The sequence below is a fragment of the Hemicordylus capensis genome, chromosome 3, assembly GCF_027244095.1.
Source record: "Hemicordylus capensis ecotype Gifberg chromosome 3, rHemCap1.1.pri, whole genome shotgun sequence".
Lineage (NCBI taxonomy): Eukaryota > Metazoa > Chordata > Lepidosauria > Squamata > Cordylidae > Hemicordylus > Hemicordylus capensis.
Genome location: NC_069659.1, coordinates 96,874,056 through 96,897,673, shown reverse-complemented (window position 1 = coordinate 96,897,673; position 23,618 = coordinate 96,874,056). Strand labels below are relative to the sequence as shown.

At 44.4% G+C, this 23,618-nt stretch overlaps 1 protein-coding gene across 6 annotated transcripts in view; it reads right to left on the bottom strand.

Annotated features, from left to right (window-relative positions):
• PDXK (pyridoxal kinase) overlaps positions 1–23,618 on the bottom strand; it is an 86,294-nt gene that overhangs the window by 19,124 nt on the left and 43,552 nt on the right. For all 6 annotated transcript variants that reach the window (XR_008318999.1, XR_008319000.1, XR_008318998.1 and 3 more), the window contains 5 exons: positions 13,858–13,941; positions 12,601–12,647; positions 11,513–11,598; positions 7,464–7,509; positions 212–323 (listed from right to left, as the gene is read on the bottom strand). Coding sequence is in view for 3 of the 6 variants with exons in the window: in XM_053306815.1 (XP_053162790.1) it covers positions 212–323; positions 7,464–7,509; positions 11,513–11,598; positions 12,601–12,647; positions 13,858–13,941 (375 nt within the window). In the remaining 3 variants the exon portion in view is untranslated. The remainder of the gene's footprint in view (positions 1–211; positions 324–7,463; positions 7,510–11,512; positions 11,599–12,600; positions 12,648–13,857; positions 13,942–23,618) is intronic.

Here is a 23,618-nt window from a genome sequence, read left to right as displayed (position 1 = left end):
CATTGAGCAGTGCAGAGAAGTATTATACAATAACTAAATGCAGGGCCCATTCCTGTCCCTCCCCCACCCCAATGCACAAACCAATTACTCCGGTTAAATGCCAAGAGACAGGAAGTAAAGATTAAAGTCTACAGCAAATGTATGCAACCTTGGATGCTAACCAGGGTTTTTACAGTAAAACCATCAAAATAAATAAAGCGTCATTACTTACTTCTCCTTTGGCTTCCTAAGGCTATCAGGTAATCATCTCCTGAAGGTGCCTGCAAGTCTGAGCTGGTGATTACTACAGTCTCTGGTCCCATATTGTGAAGCATATCCATTACCTTCCCATGTACAAAAAAGAATTAAAACTAGTTATATATGATGGCGGGGAGAGTGGCAGTTACTGATACCAAATCCCCAAATACTTTAAAATGCACACATTTTAATCAAAATCTACTGTCAATTATAAAATGTTATGTTAGATCAGACATAAGAAATGCACACTTATGAATGAACGCATCTCTTTTAAAACATCCTCCTCTTCATGGCAAGTCAGGCTGCTTCTGTAGTGCTAGTTTTAACAGTTTGGACATTCAAAAGGGGCAGAAATATAACCAGAAGTGCTCTCAAGCATGTTTTCTGCAGACAGTGGATTTGGGGTTGTAACAGAAAGAAAACGTAGAAGGTTTCTAGGGAACAAAAGAGGATGAGCTCAATTCTCTGTTGTGCAAAGACAAAGAACTGTTCATGTCAGTGAAATTAGGGGATATATGAAAGCATACATGTACCCATTGTTTTCTTTGTGAGAATCTTACTCACAATGCTGAGATCAGACAACAACATATATATAATATATATATATATATATATATATATATATATATATATATATATATATATATAAAGAGAGAGAGAGAGAGAGAGAGAGAGAGAGAGAGATCTGTCCAGAACCTTGACAGAATTATAGTTTCCAGGGTCACCTGGAGATAGCTACTAGTTTAAAGCTCATATTCATATTTTGTGCAGCTGTTTTCTCAAGTCTCAATTCTACAAAATAAATTCTGGGTAGATTTGGCTTTATCCAAGGATGGACCAGGTTGTACATTATGCACTCCACATGAGTGTGTCCACTGAGGGGCACACTTCCTGGAAAATATTTATATTGTCTGATCCAGCCAGCTCTTTGTTGCAAAACAAGTGTTGAGATCATAAAAGCCACTGACGCTGAGCATTGCAGTACAATTTGGAATTGAGTTTTTAAAATATGACACTGTTATTGTTTAATGCCTGGCTGAGGTTTTATTATATTTAAAGAGAGATTTCCCCCCCACTTTCATAACACTATTTAGTAAGCAGATACCCTGATATAAAATTCTGCATAAATTCTAGTGTGTAAGTTCTAGTGTGTAGCTTGAAAATTTACAGATCTAAAGTTAGCAGTCTATTAACTTGTCAGGCATCCCAGAGACTACTTAACTTGGGCTTATTTCCATTAACGAAAACTGAAAATGGTGAAGACATTATAATTAGCAGTGAGACATAAAAGGGGTATTCCCTGATGACTCCAGGAGCATAAAATAGTAGAATAAAAGTAAAAATAGCTATAGTAGTTAAGAATGTTTCCTGCTGCTGGGGAAAACTATAATCTGTGGCTGACATTCACATGGCTTTGCTGGAAGAAAAACTGCAGAGATCAGGGCTGTTATTCTTGGCATCAGAATGTTCATCAGGATAGAACGTAATTAGCTAAAATAACATCAAAGTACTTTATCACAGGAACTGCCAGCATTCATTTGGTTGCTTAAATTCTTATTCTGTGTTCAATAATCCCAACTTCAGACCATGTTTACATTCAAAATTCTATGTGCACATACCTCTAAAACGTAAAGGTGAAATATGGTGGCCACTGATACCAATGAGATTTTTGCTAACATAAACTTGTGCAGGACTGTGACATGATAACATCACAAAATCATGACAGTGACTGTCATCCTGACTGTAGCTGCCTGCTCCCCGTGCCCAGCAGAGGAGGGAGACCATTCACTAGCAAGAGGCATAGGGTGAGAGCCTGTGCTGGGTGTGGCTCCTCTGCTGCTTGTCATCTGCTACCTGCCTATGGGACTTCTGCCTGCCAGTTCTGTTGCAGTTGAGTGTTGGCAGGACTGGGGTCCTGGGCTTCCATCTGCCCGCCCCTGGGCTACATAGGAGACTGCCAGTGGTGGTGAGATCTTTGGGGAGCCACTTCGGGGAGCAACGAGGGTGAGGGCTACCCCCCCCCCCAGTTCAGCATTTTTAGGGTTGGGGAGGGCGGCTGAGATAAGGCTTGGGTAAGATTTGTTTTGAATATTTTGGAGCCTGTCTGGAGATGGGAGGGTGTGTCGACTGGTCTCGGTGCGGCTATTCCAGTGGTGGTGGGGAATAGAAGAAGTTACGTTGGCAGGTCAGCAGGCCGTTGCAGGGGAAGGGAAATCAGAAACTTAATAGCTGTTTCCCCTCCCGGCTGCCCTGCCAGCAACTTGACCTTGGGGAACAGTGCCAACAACCCACAGAACCTTGCCTTGCTCCTTTGTAATGCCAGGTCAGTCCAAAACAAATCTGAAGTAATCCATGATTTGATCAGGGATGGAAAGGCTGACCTGGTGTGTATCACAGAAACTTGGTTGGGGAGGCCTAGCTTCTCCTTCCAGGGTACTCTGTAGAGGAGCAGTTAAAGGAGTGTGGGCAGGGAGGTGGAGTAGCTGTGGTCTTTAAAGATAATATACAGTATGCCTTATCAGGATCCCTATCAGAGTGTCTGATCATACTGAATGTGTGTACTTACATTTGGGGATCAGGGATAGATTGGGACTTCTGTTGGTGTACCGATCACCCCACTGCCCAACAGAGTCCCTAACTGAGCTCGCGGACTTGGTCACAGGTTTGGCGTTGGAGTCCCTCAGGCTTATGGTGCTGGAGGACTTCAATATTCACTTTGGGACTGGGTTGTCTGGTGCAGCTCAGAAGTTCATAGCGGCCATTCGGCCATGTTCATAGCGGCCATGACAACTATGGAACTATCCCAAGTGGTCTCTGGACCGACACACGTTGCTGGTCATACTCTTGATCTGATCTTTCATTCTGATCAGGGTGGTGTTCCATGGGTGGGGACTCCTGTGATTTCCCCATTGTCATGGACAGACCACCATCTGGTTAAGGTCGGACTCACAGTTGTGTCCCACCTCTGCAGGGGAGAGGGACCTATCAGAATGGTCAGTCCAAAAAGGTTATTGGATCCAATAAGATTCCAAGAAGCCTTAGAAGGATTTAATGTTAGCCCTGCTGGCAATCCGGTTGATGCCCTGGTAGAGAATTGGAATAATCAGCTCACCGGGGCAGTAGACATGATCACTCCTAAGCATCCTCTTCAACCTGCTTTAAAAAATGGCTCCTTGGTATACAGAAGATCTGCGGGAGCTGAAGCGGCAAGACAGACAACTGGAGCACAAGTGGAGGAAGACACAACTCGAATCCGACAGATTGTGACATAGAGCACATTTAAAGATCTATGCTCTGGCTATACGTGCAGCAAAGAAGTGTTTCTTTTCCGCCCATATTGCTTCCTCAGCCTCTCATCCAGCGGAGCTATTCAGGGTTGTGAGGGGGCTAGCAAGGCCCCCTACTTTCCTGAATCCGAATTTGGAACCATCAGTTGCCCACTGTGATGCTTTTAATGAGTTTTTTGTGGACAAAGTCTCTCGTATTCGGGTCAATCTAGATCTAGATTTAGACTCCACAGTTATTGCAGTGTCAGATGCAGAGGTACCCAGCAACTCCTCTTGTGTGGTTAGACTGGATCAATTTCAGTTTGTGACTCCTGAGGATGTGGACAAGCTGCTTGGAACGGTGCATCCTACCACCTGTCTGCTTGACCCTTGTCCAACGTGGCTTATACTATCTGGCAAGGGGGTTGTTGTGGAGAGCTGGTGGCAATTATAAATACCTCTCTGAGGGAGGGCAGGATGCCTCCTTGTTTAAAGGAGGCAATTATTAGACCTATTCTTAAGAAGTCTGCCTTGGACCCCTCGGAGTTTAATAGCTACAGGCCCGTCTCCAACCTCCCATGGTTGGGTAAGGTGATTGAGAGGGTGGTGGCCTCCCAGCTCCAGGCAGTCTTGGAGGAAACTGACTATCTAGACTCATTTCAAACTAGTTTTTAATATCTACATGAAACCGTTGGGAGAGATCATCTGGAGATTTGGTGCTGGGTGTTATCAGTATGCTAATGACACCCAAATCTATTTCTCAATTTCAACATCATCAGGAGAAGGCATATTCTCCCTGAATGCCTGCTTGGAAGCAGTAATGGGCTGGTGAGGGATAACAAACTGAGACTGAATCCAGACAAGACGGAGGTACTTATTGTGTGGGGTCATCACTCGGGAAGCGATATTGATCTACCTGTTCTAGACGGGATCACACTTCCTCAGAAGGAACAGGTACGCAGTCTGGGAGTGCTTCTGGATCCACAGCTTTCCCTGGTTCCCCAGGTTGAGGCAGTGGCCAGAAGCACTTTCTATCATCTTCGGTTGATACGACAGCTGCGTCTGTTTCTTGAGGTTCATGATCTCAAAACAGTAGCATACTTGCTGGTAACCTCCAGACTTGATTACTGCAATGCGCTCTATTTGTGGCTGCCTGTGTATGTAGTCCGGAAACTACAATTAGTACAAAATGTGGCAGCCAGGTTGGTTGGTCTCTGGGTAATCTCAAAGAGACCATATTACTCCTATATTACAGGAGTTGCACTGGCTGCCAATAAGTTTCCAGGCAAAGTGCTGGTTATAACCTATAAAGCCCTAAACAGCTTAAGACCACGGTACTTAAGAGAGCGTCTTCTTCTGCATGATCCCCATCGTCCACTGCGTACATCAGGGGAAGCTCGTCTGTGGCTACCTTCATGTTGTCTGGTGGCCACCCAGGGATGGGCCTTCTCTGTTGTCGCCCCGAGACTTTGGAACGCGCTTCCCATGGGAATAAGAGTCTCCCCATCTCTAACAGCTTTTAAAAAAATGTCTAAAGACTAATCTTTTTACCCAGGCCTTTTAGCTTTTTAACTTTGTAACTTTTGGATTGTTTATTGATTTGTTTTAAACTCTTTTTAGTATTTAATTGATTTTAATGTTTTGTTTTTGTTTGTTGTGAACCGCCCTGAGACCTTGGGTTGGGGCGGTATAAAAATGTGCTAAATAAATAAAAAATAAACCTGCATGTGTGCAACCAAAAAAAAAAGCATGTGTGCAGCAATAGTATCTCTGCTTTTAAAACGCAGGGGCTTCCATGTGCTATGAGGGTGTGATTTTTGCTGATCTCCCCTTCTCTGGAATCATTTTGTGCAGCATGAAATTATGTCCCTGAGAGCCGCACTGTCCAAAGGGACATAATCTTGCACTGCACAGAGTGCTTCTGGGGGAAGAGGAGATTCACAAAAAAATGGCCCCTGCTGCATGCATGAGCCCCAACACTCCAGAAGTGGGGACTTTATTCCTGCATACATGGTTTCTTTGGTTGCACATATACAAGTTTAGTCAGGATATCAGCCAATTACTTTCTATTACACATTTAAAACAGTATTAGTATTGGTAACTATTACACAGTTAGGACAGTTGTATCACAAGATACAAGTTTATCGTGCTTAATATATTTATACAGTATATTTAAATGTACAATGTACTCTATAATTGCTATTCTATTTTATCTTCATGGTCCTCTGTGCCTGACAGTAATCTGCTCAAAGTCAGATATTAACCTTGTAATTTCCTTTTCCATTATGGATCAAGAACCTAAAAAAACAGGTTACCATCCAGCTCTGTGCACATGAGCAGAACTGTATTTTCCCCCTTAAAAACAGCAGAGAGAGAAAATGCACCACCAGCTAGAGCAAGAATAAGAAACTCAGGGTTCTTTGCATGCTGTTCTTCAATGTGGCATGAAACATGGTAGCTGTCAATTGAAGGATGTCTACATTTATCTCCTCTGCTTATAGCCAATGCATAAATGATGGATACCTTGTGTCACAAACCACAGATTTATTATGGAGAAAAATTAATTTCAGAACCTAATTTTGAGATTTATTTGCAGGTCAATGTGTAGAATTGCAGATCAATGTGTGGAATCAATAGGAACACAAAACAGTGATTTTTCTAAGTTTTTTCATCCGGGCATGGAATGAATTTTGTTCTGGGCGGCAGTTAGGGGTGTGCGCAGATCCAGTCTGAATTTGGAACCAGTTTGGTCAAACCAACTGGCTGGTCCAGTCCATCTGACCAAACTGGCTCAACCATGCACATGTGTGGAGGCCATTTGCATGCCACTGCAGAGAGGCTGGGGGAAGTGCTATTCAGACCAGCCAGTAAGCACCTTCTCTTTCAGTTTTAAAGGTGCCTCTCTCTCACTGCTCCCCCCGCAACCTATTATTATCTTTGGAAGCAAAGGGATTCCCCTTGACAGGCACTTAAACCAGCAAACTGGTTCACAGACGTACCAGGCTTAGTCTGGTTTGATCGCAAACTGGATCCCTTTCACCAGAGCCAGTCCAGTCCATGTTCAAACCGACCCAGTTTGCTGCGGACCGGTTCAGCACACAGATAGTGTCAGTATCAAGGTAGTGTGTGCTCATGTGCATTCATGATGGGGCCTTCCCAATTCAACCTAAATGGATCTACAATTAACTGAGTGAACATTTTAAAACTCATGTGTGCATGCACATGCCTTACAGGGAACACTGACCCCAAACAAAGATATAACTGCATTAAGGGATTTCCTTTGTTAAATGTTTTAGAACCTCTGGCCTATTGTCAGTCTGGCAATGTGGAATTGGTTTATAAAGGTGCCCAAGTATTACAATCACACTATTGTCTTGCAAACACCAGAGGGCAATACAACTTAAACTCAGTTTTGTATGTCATTTTCACCAGCAGAGAGAACCTGTCCTGTGTCTGACAGCATCAAAAATTCCTTAAGTAAAATGGTTTTCTCATAATGGACCGTGTGACTATTTCTAGTATAAAAGAAGTAAGAGTTGTGATTTTGCAGTGGCATACTTAAGGCTTAAAAAGATGGCTTTATGCAAGTCTTGGCTCTAGTTCAAACTTAAACCCTCTCATGTGGTCACCTTGTAAATCATAGCTTCTGGTAATTACATGGAAGCACTGACTGATTGAATGAATGAACACCTCCAGGTCAGGGCTGTCTGCATGGTGGCCCACCACTCATGCAATCACAGCTGCTCTTCTTCTTCAAGCAGTCCCAATAACACAAGTATTGGGGGCTGAATTAACAGCCCCCACATAGAAGCATGACTTCATACAAAGGCATCTCCAAATGATCCTCACTAGGCTGCAAGCCCAGCCCCATGCACTCCCAGTGCTTTTAAACATACTACCTGGGGCTCAAGAACACAAAACCACATTGATAGGCAGATCTCTGACTTCCAGTACACCTACCTCTATAGCTTCTTTTTCAGTGTGTATCTTTCTGCCAGTAAGTAACCTACAAATCAGGAAATAATATGTTAGTGTCTGTTTTTAAAATATACTTATTTTTCTCATCAGGATTTTATAATTTCTTTTCTATAATGTTTTTCATTGTTCAAAGGGCTTTACTTAGCAATATCATTGTCTGATGCTGAGCGAAGTAGCTATAATCGAGCGAAAGGGTTCAAAGAACCTGGGGGCCCCAGCTCCACCCCTCTCTATTTTCTTCATTATCTCCATCACTCTGAGGGGCCGCCAGATAGAGGGGTGAACACAAGCCTCCTCTCCCCAAGCTACGCCCCTGCTGCCAGCCCCTTGTGTACAGTTCTACTTGTTCTCCATCAACCCCTGCATCAGCACCCCAAATCTACTATTTGACCTATTTGTGTGCCATCTTCTGTACCTGTGGAATTCAGTGAAGTTGGGAGCTCTGAAGCTATGATGACTAGAGGGTGGTGGGGAGACTTGCTCATGTAGAGTCCCTTGTGGGACTAGAATATTGTGGGACTAGAATAGTCCCTTGTGGGACTAGAATATAAGAAGGTATTTGAGGGACCGCCTGCTCCCAAGGGTTGCTGCCTGCTTGACAAGGACATCTGAGGGGGCCCTGCTCCGGGTGCCGACAATGAGGGAGGCCTGGCTGTCGTGCACTCGGGACAGGGCCTTCTCTGTTGCTGCCCCCAGACTCTGGAATGCTGTCCCAGTGGCCATTCGTTCCTCGGACTCCATCACGGCTTTTAGAAAGCTTTTAAAGACTTGGCTTTTTACCCAGGCTTTTACATGATCGTTTTCTACTGCGGCTTCTCTGTGTTTTTATTTGTTGTATTGTTTTTATGCCTGTTTTTATATGTTTTTATACTTTTAACATGATGTTTTTATTGTGTTTTTATTGTATGTTTTTAACTTTTGTAAACCGCCTTGGGGTTATCTTTTTAACGAAAGGCGGTATATAAATGCAAAAATAAATAAATAAATAAATAAATAAATAAATAAAATAAAGGTAAAGGTAAAGTTGTGCTGTCAAGTTGGTGTCGACTCCTGGCAACCCCAGAGCCCTGTGGTTTTCTTTGGTAGAGTACAGGAGGGGTTTACCATTGCCATCTCCCGTGCAGTGTGAGATGATGCCTTTCAGCATCTTCCTATATCGCTGCTGCCTGATATAGGTATTTCCCATAGTCTGGGAAACATACCAGTGGGGACGCGAACCAGCAACCTCTTGCTCCCTAGGCACGTTACCTCCCCGCTGCACCATTAGGTGGCTAGGACTTGAATAACAACATATTTATTTATATCAGACATCAGAATCTACTTTTCCCACCAAAATGTACTGTAGTGCTTAAGGAAATAAGATACTGGGGTCATTTACACCATCAAAACCTATGTTCTACTCGGGTTTGGGAGCTCTGTGTGCTCCCAGTTTTTGGTTGTGTGGAAGCAAGTTTAGAGGAAAACCTGGGTAGAAGTGATTGTGTGAAAGCATAGAAACATAGGAAGCTGCCATATACAGAGATGCAAGTTTTGGGTGGTATAGCAATATGTTAAATAAATAAATAAATAAATAAATAAATAATAAACTGGAATGTTGCCTCAGGACACATTTTTGGCTATAATTGCCCCTGGTTACTTGAACTAGTGTGCTTCATTTGGTTTCTACACCTTGGAGTCACCCACGACTTGGATGCTAGACCTGACACCCAACCGTGTCTTGTTCTGCGTGCCAATATGCTTATAGCCTCCAGGTCAGCCTTTTTGCCTGGCCCGATCCATCCAGCTCACCTTGCTGCTAGAAGCTGGCTACACGAAAACAGGCACCTTTTGGATTTACCCCGCTACCTAACCAAGCTGCCTTTGGTTCTTCATCACCCAGTTCCATCCCTGAGGAAAGAGGTCCTTTGGTTGTGCCAGAGCCAGGAGGGTCTATTCGCCATTAAAGGAAGGACGAGATTGTGTGATTATTGCTGCACCTCTCTGGGCTCCCTATCCCTGCTCTCTTCTTAAATCGAAAAACTGTTTCTCTCAAGCCTCTTTTCTCTAGCCACCCTGGAAATTATTTTAATTCAGACACTGAGCTAAATTTTCTCTTTGCAGTTATCTGGTCAGTCTTGTAACATATTTTTAGTAGAAATCAACTTTCTTATTCCACTGTATACCTACTCTACAATAAAACCTTGTTTATTTTTGAACTTCAACCTCTCTGCCAGTTCATTTTCCTGTAACCAAAGCTCTGCACAAAAATTATTCTGATGTGGAACTGCTCCACCGCAACTTGCTAATTCCCCACACAAAGCCCGAACGCAATTTTGGGATCACCAATCACCCCGGAGCAGTTCCAATAACAATGAAGATTGATCAGTCTCTCTAAGGCACCACAACAAAGCAGCAGGGCTGTGACACTTTTGCCTGTGTAGGCCCACTGAGATATCTGAGCAGATAAACAATTACATCAGGAGAGACAGAGCAAACATAGAAAGCAGAGGCTGAGGAGGAGATTGCAAGGGTAAAGATATAAGAGAGTGAGAGGGTATGCAGGTCTGTTGTAGGATGTTTGACAACACTAACAGCCCATGACCTGTGAAATTTGATACAGAGGATCACCCTGCATGTTGGATATCAGTCTCTAACTTGCAAGAAATTAAAGAAGCTATTCCCATGATCACTGGAAAGTGGGCTAAGGGAGCTTAGCCCGCTTTCTAGTGGCCGTGGGAACCATCGGGCTTGCAGGCAAGCCGGGTGCTCCCAAGGTGGCTAGCCCGCCTAAACCACCCTCCCCTTAAATGAGGTTAACGGAGCGAGCGCTCCGTTAACCTCATTTTGTTGCTCATATGACACTGCGGTGTGCAGTGACACATGAGTAGACCCCCAGCTGGGAGGCTGCAAGAAGCCTCCGCGGCTCAGGGGTCTCTCCAGGATGCCCCCTGCACTTGCGCAGGGCATCCTGGAACTTCTGGGGGCCGCACAGCCCCCGATCCCCACAGCCCCTGCCGGCTCTGTGATAGAGCCGGCAGTCGTGTGGGTGGCCGATCTGGCCAGCCAGCTATGAGCGTCTGCTTGTCTGCGGGGCTAAGCCCACTCTCCCCGCAGAACCCCCTCACGCGCTTCACATGTGTGATGTGAAGCGCCTCAAAATGTGAGGTTGCTTAGTGACAGAACAGGCTATTTCAATGGAACAGAACTGCAACCAGGGACAGGAAACAAGCTGTCTTTTATTATGTAGATACTCTGGTATCACTTGCGGAGTACATGGAAAAGAAAACGTGAATCTGCTAAAGATTCAGAATCTGCTAAAGATTCAGCTTCCTGCTGGGAATAACGCAAGGAGAGTTTTCCAGAAGAAACTTAACATTTTTTATGTATGCAACCATGGCAGCCAGAATAGTATATGCGCAGAAATGGAAGGACAATGAATTGCCCTCAAAAGAAGATTGGTTGATAAAAATTTTGGAATATGCTGAGATGGCAAAACTTATAGTATTGATAAGGGATGAAAACTTGGAATGTTTTAAAGAAGATTGGAAACCATTCTTACTATACTTAAAGAACTATCTTTCTAATATTGACTTTTCAGCAGAGTTTGAAATTTAGTAATAATAGCAGGTTGGGTAGAGTAAAATCGAGTTTGCAATGTGTAGGCTATATGTTTTGAATTACTATAGCAATGGTTGACTTGTATAGTTAATGAATCGTGCTGACTGGTGAGCTGGAAGTCAATATTTACTTAATTAGATGTAATGGGATTGTTAAGATATTGTAAAAACCAATAAAAAATTTAAAAAGCAAAAAAAAAAAAAAAGATTCAGCATGCAAGCCCTCTAAAACCATAGAATCAGACCATGAATATTAATTTTAGTATTCTTAAGAACAAAATAAAATAGGATATTTTCTAAAATGCAACAAATCTCCAAAACTTATTAAATATTATGTGTTTTTTTTAAACCTAGAATACAATGTATTCTGTTGAGCAAGAAAGAAATATCATTTGTCTCAAAATCTTTGTGTATGTATGATAAAATAGTACTTACTCAGCCTCAAACTGATTAGGTGTTATTATGTCTGCTACAGGCACAACCTTGTCCTTATAAACTGGAAGAAGATCTTTTGGAACATACTGTAAATAAAAAGAAAAAGTATATTGACCTTGGATCACTTAAATCCTTGATTATTCACAGGACAGGTTCGTTCCAGAAAGTTCAAAACCTAGGCATGAGCTGTTCCCCGTCAGAGAGAGATACATAAGCACTGCTGCACTTTGAGATCTCTGAGGGTGTTTCCAGACGGAGAAAACTCCATTTGAAACAGAAGTGATTTTCTGTTGTGTATGAGGAGTCCAGATGAAATACTTTTAAGGTAGTCTGAAAAGACTCAATTCTCATCACAGACTGGCAGCAAATGGCTAGTAGGTGGTACCATTAAATTGTGCAATGGGGAAGTCAGTCATCTGGATTCTGCATATGCTAGCAAAAAGAATGTCTGTTTTCAAATGGAGTTTTTCTCCATCTGGAAGCACATCAGGGGGTATTCAAAAGATGTGGTGCATGCGTCTGCATGTGAATGTTGTGTCATGTTTTCCCTGCATGAATGTTCTGAATGCCCCCAAAAGATATACATTCCCCTACTTTTCAGGCATTCACTAGTGCATCTCTGAGTTTCTGAGCATTTACAATATTCATCTGGGATTGTCAACATTAAAATGTGAATGTTGATAGTAACACAATACTCTCTCTTAGACACATATAGACACATGCATATAGACACAGAGACAGTGCAAAAGTAGTCTCCATGATGTTGTGATTCAAGCTTCCAACACATTGCTGTCCACACATACAAACTAGGCTTTAGTCCCATATTCTAAACCAATGCAATCTCTAAACATGCTTTGGAGAAGTTAGTTCTCCTGAAAACCAGCAGTGATTTATTCAGAAATGAATGTGAAAGGGTTTTTTCTCCCTTGCCACTGTACTAACAGTATCTAAAAGGGACACTACACTTGAGTGTTTGTACACATGCACACACACACTAAACTGAGGTGTACAGGCTCAAATTTAAGGTGGGTTTCCTTTGACTTAACAATATTTATAAATATGGGTACAGCATGCAACGGATTACCAACCATACAGCCTTCTCCACTCCATTTGTCACCCATCACAGGATCACACACTGTAAAAAGGGGAAAGTAATATATAAAACAATACTACTAAGTATTATTAGCTGACAAATCATGACACTGCTGATCACAATTCAAACTCTAGGATAGTTGCAGCAAGTTGTTACTGCCCTATACTAGGCAGCTGATTTCTGCAGGTAAAGGTAAAGTGTGCCCTTGAGTCGGTGTCAACTCCTGGCGACCACAGAGCCCTGTGGTTTTTCTTTGATAGAATACAAGAGGGGTTTACCATTGCCATCTCTTGCGCAGTGTGAGATTATGCCTTTTCAGCATCTGTCCTATATCACTGCTGCCCAATATAGGTGTTTCCCATAGTCTGGGAAACATACCATCAGGGATTCAAACCAGCAATCTCATGCTTGCTAAGCAAGTCATTTCCCCACTGCGCCATTAGTTGGCACTGGTGCTAAAAATAAGTAGAAAATTATAATTGTTTAATTTGCACATGATTTAATGCACAGAAGGAAGTAATAGAATTACATGTTGTGTATTTGCTCTATAATGTCAGGAGAATACGTCTCACACCTATGTTATTCAAACAGTCAGCAGCAACCTGAAAAGATGGACTGCTTGATTGATATTTTCTGAAATGCTCCAAATCTGCTCAACTGATTTGCACCAACAAGATCTCATTTGAAAGCTCATGAGCAGTAAGTATTCATACTGTGAACATGACAAAAGTTATCCAGTTCTTCCTAGTTCCCCCACAGGAAGCAGTTGCCTCTCTGACATTGAAACATCTAAGTCAATGCAGAGTGAGCGCAACTGCCAAAGTCCCATTGTAACCAAATGATGCACTCATGATCTGTACACTTGCTAGAAACCTTTTATTATCCTTTTATCCTCTATAGTAGTGCTCACTGTTTCTCTGAAATCCCAGTTGGTGTCTTCAAGACCAACTTTACCCCCAATAATTTCATGGAATCTCCTTGAAAGGGGCGTAGCTAGGGCAGGGGCGTAGCTAGGGCAGAAGGGGCCTGTGTTCACCCCTCTCTCTGGAGGCTCCCCAAAGTGAGGAAGATAATGAAGAAAATAGGGAGAGGTGGATCTGGAGGGCCCTCAGGCGCTGGGGGCCCGTGTTCTTTGAACCCTTTCGCTCAATTATAGCTATGCCCCTGCTTCCGTGAGTTTTTGGAGTGTGGTCAGCAGGGCTGCTCAAAAAATAATATTAAAAAGTGAGTCATTTGGGAATCAGAAACTTACCATATACCACATTGGAGTTCTGTTGTTTAAGCTCTTGAACAATATCAACCACCATTGCAAGGAATGATTTATCTCTTGTGTAGCCTTTGAAAGAAGGGGGGAAACATAGATTATGTGAACAAAAGTATTTTTCTATAAACACTACGAACATGGATAGGCTTTTTAAAAAAAACACGTGGGTCAAAATGCAACTCTGCACATAGCAAGCCAGCCCACTTGAAATGTTTGGCATTCTCACCAATCCAATTTCAGTAAGCTACCACTTGCTGATCCATATTCGAAAGATGGCCAAACTGCCATCCCTGCCTATGACAAATGTTTCAGATTACCAGTTTCTCAGGAGCCAGGTTCTATCTGAGCTTGAAAAATGTCTGGCCACAATGCCAGAGGTCTTTGAACCAGCCCTTAATTATCCTATATGGAAGTTCAGATGGCCCCTATGGTGTTGAGGTGCTCTTCAAGGTCTTTTGGAACTGTACCCAGGGCGCCAATGACCACTGGAATTATTTTGGTCTTTTTCTGCCACAGCCTTTCAATTTCAATTTGTAGATCTTTGTATTTGGTGATTTTTTCTATTTCTTTTTCTTCTATTCTGCTATCCCCTGGTATTATTATTATTATTATTCATTCGATTTCTATACCGCCCTTCCAAAAATGGCTCAGGGCGGTTTACAAAGAGAAACAACAAACAAATAAAATGGTTCCCTGTCCCCAAAGGGCTCACATTCTAAAAAGAAACATAAGACACACACCATCAACAGTCACTGGAAGTACTGTGCGGGGGGTGAATAGGGCCAGTTACTCTCCCCCTGCTAAATAAAGAGAATCACCACAGTGAAAGGTGCCTCCTTGCCAAGTTAGCAGGGATAATATTTGTAATGTGTAAATATTTAGTGAAATATTTATTTAAATATTTAGTGAAATATCTATGTGTAAATATTTAGTGAAATATTTACACATAGTGAGATTTGAGTCTAGAACTGCAGCAAATTATTTCTCCAACTATCCTTAGGGCCAGGCTAGACATAAGATACACAGTTAACTTGGAGCTGTAGACTAGCCTGACGAAAGTTTCTTCCAGAATTTGTCTTGCATCTAGCAGAGGTTATCTAATTAAGTCTGTCTAAAACCTTTTGAACTTCATGTCTCAAGACAATTAGATACTGCAGACACGGAGGCTTTGCCATCATGACCAACTTTGTTTCCCTTCACCCACCTTCCTTTTGCTTAATATTCGGCCTCAAAAAAGAGGTCTGGAGACTTCAAAAGTTGCTGAGCACTTTGCAGCATCTTAGACAGCCCTAATAAAGGATTATCCTTCTTCAGGGTTTTCCCCCACTAACAGACCAAAATGGCTACCTACTATCTTTCCTCTTTTATAGGGGTTATTGGGAAGCTAGAAAGAAACTTAGCAGGGAAGCAGAAGTGGTCGATGTGTTTTTACATTCCAAGACAGAGTAGGGAAGGCACACGAGGAAGGCACACAGGGAATGCTGAGGAATGTAGTCCTTCCCAGAGCTCAATTGGGAAAGTACTGGGAAGCTCTAGATTTAAACACACACACCCTGCCCCACGTGCCTTTCAAGATGGAGCTTTCTGCGGCTTCAAACCCTTTAACAGACATTCCTGGTGATAATGAATTGTTTAATCCAGGCCTACAAATCCTCTATAATAAAGAGCCAGGGTGTGCGCCCGTGTCTCTGCGCCCGTGTCTTTCTCAGCCGTTCTGGGCATGCGCGGAGCAAAGATACGGCCGCAGGCACCAGGCAGCCATGTTGGCTCCCGGTCCGGGAGAAGGAGAAGAGGGGACCGGGGAGCAGATGCGGCACCAGCGGGTCCAGCCCAGCCACAGGGATAGGAGAGGCGGCGGCGGGTCTGGCCCGCCCGCCAAAAAGAACAGGGGCAGCGGCGGCCGCAGGGAAGGGAAAGACGCCGGGGGCGGGCGGCCATGAGAAGTGCAGCTGGAGCCAGGAAAAGAAAGCAGCTGGAACAAAAAGGAGTGAACGGGGCAGGGGGGCGGGAAGGAGCAGAGAGACAAGGCAGGGAAGCGAAGCATGCACTGCGCCTCCTCCTCGGAGCCTGAAGAAAAAGAGTTGGGGGGGAGAATTGGCGGAGCGCCTCCCGCCCAGGACCGCACATCGGCTCTCCTGCACCGCTCACCTCCCTAGAGCCGGTCACGGAGGTGCTGTAGACCGTGAGGCTGGCCATGGTGCTGGGTTCGTAGCCACTCCCTCTCTGCTCTGGCTGTGCTGGATGGTGGGGAGGAATCTGCTTCCTTGCCAGCCCCACCCAGCATGTGATCGCAGAGATCAATGGGTCCGGCAATGGCGGGCATGCGGGCGAGCTTGCACCGGAGCAGCCTGATGCTGTTTGTGCAGCCGCGGCATGGAGGGGACTGGGGAGGGCGGAGGCGGCAGCGGCGGAACCAGCCCAGCCGCTGAAGCGGCCGTATGGAGCCAGGCGGCCATGTGGGAGGAGGAGAAGCCTTAATTGATAAGTATTTAAAAAGCTTTTAAGATGCATATCGATAAAAAAAACTTTACATAAACATTAACACTTACAAAGTCAAACTGTAAAAGATGTAACGGAGACACAGATCTAACAGACATATCTACACAACCCAACTAGCGCCCGTTATTTTAACGGGCTTAAAAATACTAGTAAGTATATAAAAGTGTGTATCAAGGTATAATTCAGGAAAGTTTGGTTCATATCCCTAATGGAGTATAGAGCCAGCAGGTTGCTCAGAGTTGAGAAGCCTCTCAGTAACAGAGGCCAAAGTCAAGAGCGGGAGGCCCCCTCTCAAGAATGTGGGTTGAGAAGTCCACCAGAGATAGCAGGTACCGGGAGCTGTCAAATACAGGCCATTAGCTAAATCCCCCAGTCAGGAGAAAGAGGATCTCACTGGTACGAAGAGATACCATAGAGATTAAAAGTTGTCAGAAAGACCAGGTAGTAACTCATCTTCCCAGGCTCTAGGTGGCACCTCTGGAATATGTAAGTTTAATAACTGATAACGTGTATTAATTGCTTTGTTGATATGTTTGTATGTTTGAAACCTATAAAAACTAGCCAGCTGTATGGCTTGGGCGCGCAGTATCAGCCAGATGCTCTCTGATGATACTCATGCCTTTCATGACATGAAATAAAAGCTTTTTTGAGCAACACACCCTTGCTGTTTGACTCCTTTCAGTTAGACAGCAAGTATATCTGCGAGAATTGAGCCTAATCCTCTTTGGTTCTGGCAAGACGCCCCATTCCCTATCCACTATAGGAGGATGAAAGCCAGTGGCTGAATCAAACAGGAAGGCTAGATTCTAGAGGTTTTTCCCCCGCAATACTGGTACTGTGCACAGGACTGCTCTGCTCAGAATGCTGGGGGCCTCCTCCTCTCTATGGGGCCTGGGGCAATGTGCAGATGATTTGGCTTCACTACTTTGAAGCTGAATCTTTGCACAGCCCTATTGCCCATCACTTTTAGATAATATCTTATCCTGGAAAACTCATGTAGGGACAAGGGAGTGTGGGGGACAGTGACACAAATGTCCCTGGGCCGCGAGGCATGGAGGGCACCAAGGCCCTCCACTTGCCAGCCTACTCCATTGCCCTTCCCCTCACACCTCCCACTGATCCGTCACTGCAGAGGCCAGGTGTGCTACTGTGTGCCGGCCACATTCCTTCCCCCTGAATCATCACAAAGATGAAGGGCACATGGCTGGTGCTGGGAAGGAATGTGTGTTGGCCCCAACACCAGTCAGTGAAGCACATGGTGGCTGGGAGAAAATGTGGTGGAGAAAACATCCCCAGTTCCCTACGCCCCTGTCCTGAAATCAATTCATACATTTTTTTAAAGCACTGATGGTAGAAACAGCAAAACATTTTAAAGCTGCAATAATATGTTTTTGGGGGTGGGAGAATGTTGTGGGAGCAATAAACTATTATACATATATTTGCTGACTATTAAAACAATTTTGCAGCTACAAACAGGAAAATCCCAACTGGCAAGCTCAAATGAGATTCATCCGAATGTGGCTGTGCAACTGCAGTATCCTGAACTAACATTTTCCATGGTGAAATAAAGTACAAAAACAATGTGACTAATATTTTCAGAAAACAAATTCATGGGCCCTCAAAGACTGGAAAGAGAGTTAATTTGATCAGTGATTAAAAGTTTTTACTCTGCACAAGGAATGCAAAGGCCAATGGAACTTTGAATTGCTGCTCACTTCAGTGGGGTCACACCCACCTCCATCATAGCTAAATTCTTTGACATACACACAACCACTGCGGCTGGGGGTGGGGGACAGCTCTTCACAGTATAAGCTGATCTGAACAGTCTAGAATACAGGCACAGAACAATATTTTGAAATCTGCTTCCAAATATATTACTTCTGTTCTAGTCAAAGGATACTTTGAAAATAGCAGGTTTTGGCCTCTGGAGAGGTAGAATAAAAATGATAAATAAAACAATGATAAAATAAAATAGTACTGCATATAGAACATCTCTTAGCTGGCTAATCTGGTTGAAAGAAATCTGTCACCATAAAAGCTTCAGTGAAGCTATTCTGTCCTTCTGCAAACTAATGTTTTCCTCAAGGAAGAAAAATTAGAAATGTCTTCAAAACAAATGGAACCTGTTATGCTGAAAATGCATTGCAACATCAGTGCAATCTCGTCCACGTTGTTATTAAATATCTCCTTTACCTCCAAGAACTCCATGGAAACCAGAGCGGGGAAAATAGTGTGTCATCTGTGCAATACCCTTCATGCCAGAGTAGCCTTTATGGGTTATAATTCCAGACCTGTATCATTAAATTTTCCCGTTATCGCTGTCTTTAAAAACACCTCCTTTCTTATGAAAGAGATGTAAATCAATATGGCAATCAATTTCATCCAGCAAATTTTAAAATGGTCTTATTCATTGCAGTAAGGAATATAGAAAATAAAATTAAAACCAGACATACTGTATTCAATGAGGTGAAGCCATGTTAATAATCTGAAAAAAATATGAGAAAGCATATTTTGCTGGATGCAAAGTTTTTAATAATAAACTTGCTGCTGATATCCTTTTAAAAATCCTTATCTTAGGACCACTGCAGCACTAAGCAATCTCTTAACACTAAGCAGTCTCTTAACTGTAGTCAAGAGATCAGAGAGGGCAGGGGCAGATCCAGGAAGAAATTACAGGGGGTGCAACAGGATGCCCCCCCCCCCGCCATATAAAAATATTGGGGCTTGGATTTTCTCTTTCTTGTAAATACAGTATGTCGGGGGTGTCAAACTCAAATCTGGAGAAGGGCCAGATTGGATTCTGATGAACCTCTGGGGAGCTGCACATAGTCTTATGCCACCTTCTGCCAACAGAGATGTTCACGGAACCGCGCAGGGGAGGCCCGATGGCAGCGGGGGTGCTGCTTTAAGAGCGGGGGAGGGTGCACTTACCCCTCCCACCACTTTCCCCTCTCCAGTGTCCATTTTAGTAAAAATCCCATCAGGTTGGCAGCATACATCCCTGCCGCCCCGTTGCCCCCGCTGTCCGGATATGACCAGAAGTATCTGATGCGCGTGTGTACACCGGTGCATGCACATGCACATTGTGACTGCCCGCGCGCACATCAGGTGCGGGTGTGCACCGGATGTGATGTGCGTGTGCCTGCACTGGCGTGTCGGATACTTCCGGTCATATCCAGACAATGGGGGCAACTGGGCAGCAGGGAGGTACGCTGCTGCCCTGATGGGATTTGACTAAAACAGATGCTGGTGGGGGGGAAGCAGTGGGAGGGATAAGTGCACCCTCCCCGCTCTTAAAGTTGGACATCCCACCCCCGCTCTCGAACTGGTGTAACCACCAGTTCCATGCACATCCCTATCTGCCACCATGCACCACTTCCTGTCTTCCTCTTCCCCCACTTCTCTCGTTCCCTTTCTCCCCCGCCCCCACCCCTTGCCCTGCTATTTAAATTACCTGAATGCACTATTTTTTACACCAAAACACACTCAAGGAATATTGATTTTTTTAAAATTAGAAGAAATTCTGAACAACATACCAGCTGATACCAGGTTTTGCACACATAATCCTGCCACTCTCCCCTCTTCCTCTTTCCCTTACAGAGGTGTTGCTAGGTACCAGGGCTTGGGCCGACAGGACCTGCCCCGAGGCCCACAGCCCCCACCCCCACATTTTGATAATTAAACCCTTTCATGCTTTCTAAAGGTATCCAACATTCTCCTCCCCACTAGTTTACTTCACTGCTAAAAAATCAAGCCCCTTCTTCTCCTGCATCAGGTTTCTCCTGCAATCAATACGCACACGCTGTTTAGAACCAGTGTGGTGTAGTGATTAGAGTGTTTAGGACTGGGGAACTTGGCATCTCCAATCAGCCATGAAACCTGCTGCCGGACTTTAGGTGAGACACTTTCTCTCTCCTCCAAAACTGCCTCACAGGATTGTTGTGAGGATTGTTGATGCACTCCAATCCCCAACATGTAAATTCAGAAGCAAACTCAAACAGCTTTTTTACACCTATCACAGCAGCAAGCAGCCCAGTTTTCATTTTGTTTAAGCAAAAAGCATAAACTATAGTGTATTTCTATACACAACAGTGTATATTCAGTGTGTATAGTGTGTGTTTATACACTACAGAAGGAAAAACCAGCAATTTAATGGACAGCAGAATGTTATATATTTAAATAAATGTAAATATAAAATTTATAAAATTTAAATATTTTAAATTTTGTACACCACCTAGCAATATACATATCAGGCAGGACAGAAATATGAATGAATGAATAAATAAATAAATAAATAAATAGTTACCCCTATTTCTTAGGATTTAAAGACAACCAAGCATTTCATTGGTAAGAGAGTTTTTAAAATGAGTTTCTTGTGATCTGCTTTGCAAAGCCTTATTTTGAAGCAAGTGTATAAAAATAGACTTTTTGGTGGTGGAGGAGGCTCAATGTTCATCTTAGCAATTTGTGAAGCTACTTTCAAAAAGTTGGTGTATTTTAGTCCATTACACGTTTATTAAAAAGACAATATGTAAGTTATTTACATATGAGCTACTGTTACTAGCACAAAGCAGAATAAAATAATAATTTTAATTTAATTTAATTTTAATAATAAGGGGAAATATGTTGAGAAAGAACCATTTCCTCATATTTTGCTATTTATACCATCTTTGTTGCTAAAAAAAGCAGCATATAAATATATTTAATGGGGTGTGTGTGTGGAGAGAGAGAGAGAGAGGGAGGGAGACCCACATATAGAGTAGAGCTATAAGGAGTTTAGTATCCTCAGGAACAAAAGGCAGAAACAAAAACAGATCCATTTTGTTAGAGCATTTCTTCTCACTAGCCAACCCGCACAGAGCATCTGTGCTCTCTTTGGGGCCCGCTGTTACCCCCCCATTCCTGTCCCACTCTCTCTTGCCCCCCTCCCCCCTGCCCTCCCCCTCTCTTTCCCCATCCCCTCCCCCACCTCACTCTTTCCCCCTCCCCCCTGCCCCACTCTCTCCACAGGCTGCCCCACTCGCTTCCCACCCCCTTGCCCTCTCGCCAGCTCTCCTCCTCTCCCCTTACCTGTGTCTGGCTGTGCTGCCGCTTCCTCCTGCTCCTGGTGGCCAGGCCCGTCCGCCACCTCCCAGCGCCCAGCCGAGGCCGCCGCCACATCCTTACTCGGCATGGCCTGGCCAGGCCATCCTGCTGCCACCGTCTCCCAGCAGCCAGCCGAGGCCGCCGCACCTCCTCACCCCCACCGCTGCCGCCTCCCAGAGGCCAGCTGAGGCCGCCGCTGCATCCTTACTCAGCATGGCTTGGCCTGGTCAGGCCATCCCGCCACCGCTTCCCAGCGGCTAGCTGAGGCCACCTCCTCCTCCTTAACTGGGACGGCCTGGCCAGGCCAAGCCAGGCCGTCCAGCCTTCTCCGCCTTCCGGCAGCCAGCTGAGGCTTCCTCCTCCTCACCCAGGACAGCTTGGCCAGGCCATCCCATCCCATCACCACCTCCTCCGGCCATTTTGCGGCCTACTGCCACCGTGCTGCCACTGCCTCAATTTTTTCTTTCCTCTCAACTCTCCCCCAAGGCCAGAACTCTTGCAATGTGTCATGAAAGTTCCACAGCCAAATTCAGGACACGCATGCCGGCTAGGAGAATTAATTATATACATCCTTTTAAAAGATTTTGATACATTTGAACTGACTAATTCCCCACAAGAAGATATATTGTTGGGATGGAGAGGGTTTTTCTTACAAATTTGTATTAGAACTGCAAATGATTTTTTAAAGTGTAAAACTCTCTCACACAAACACAAATAAGAAACACATGCATACAAATTGAGATACACACACAAGGGGGTGGGGGATGAGAGAAAGAATACAGTGCCTCAGGCAAGGGGTTGGCTGCTTAATCTCTCACTCTCACTCTCACTCTCACACACAAACAGATAAGGGTTGGGTTTTAAAAAAAATGTTTTACTTTCCTCTGGGGGGGGGGGCGAGGGGAGAAACCCAACAGCCAGCAACTCCATTGTCCTCCTGGCAAATTGCAGTACAGTCAAAGGCCGGCCAGAGTAGGCGAGGAGCACAAGACCCCAGGACAACAAATCAGGCTGCCGCCTCCTCCTGGGAGGAGAGCAGGAATAGCAGCAGAAAATAAAGTTAACCCTTTTTTGACGCCGACGCCGCCAACGAACTGTCAATCTGGATCCAAATTGGCAGGGGATGCAATCTCACCCTTGCACACACCCCTGGATCCGCCCCTGGGAGACGGCCATATGATAATGTGCTTCTGGCAAGAAGTATTTCTACTGGCCTAAACCATAGTTAATATCGTAAATCTGTTAGCTCGGCTAACCCAACAGGATTTACAACCCCCAAGCGGAGCTGCACGAATGAAAAATAAAAGGCTCACAAAGGAAAACAGTAAATGAATAAAGTCCCCTGAACTGAACTAGGTACTCCCCTCTAACAATAACTGAGTAATAAGTGAAAGGAAAACACAGAGCAAAGAATGAAACAGTGAAGGACAACAGAAGCAAGGAATTAACAGAACAAAGCAGGAAAGCATAAACAACTCAGACAAAGTTTTGGAATTCAAATAGCACACTATCTGCAGCCAGCGAAAAGTTGCAAACAGCATCTGAGCAAGTGAGACTGCTAAATATATATGGCTCAAGAGAACCAGCAGCCAATCAGGCTTCCCTGAGTAAGCACTTCGGCATCCTCTCTTGTGATCTCCTGCACCTGCGTGACTGCCACTGAGCTTGCCTCTTGAGACGCCTTCTCAAGACAGGTGAAATCCCAGGCTCCTCCCCATCAGAAATCATGTCTGGCAGCTGTTGCGAATCTTCAGCTCCAGAATCTGGTCTCCCTGCCAAATCCTGTTGCTGTGCCTCTGAGCCCTCACTAGCAGGCGAATCCTCCTGCTCTGACTCTTCTGAGTCAGATGTCTGAGCCATGACAGTTAAGTGTTGACCTGAAATAAGGCTGGAGCAACTTTAGCTCAGCATAAATGTAGTGATCAGCCTCTCCTCCCTCTAGAGTTAACAAGGAGTGAACCCTTGTCTTCACTGACAGGCTGCTGATGAACTCGAGGGCAGCCAATCAGTACACCGGGTGGGTGGGACCTCTGGGAATTCAAGCGTGGTTACTGGGAATTCTGGGAACAAGAAGGGTGGTCGGTGCTGGAGAAGCACATGTGGAAAGGCTTAGTGAAGGACATGGAGTTTTTGCTCCCTCATGGTCAAAGCCAGCATGGAGGTTT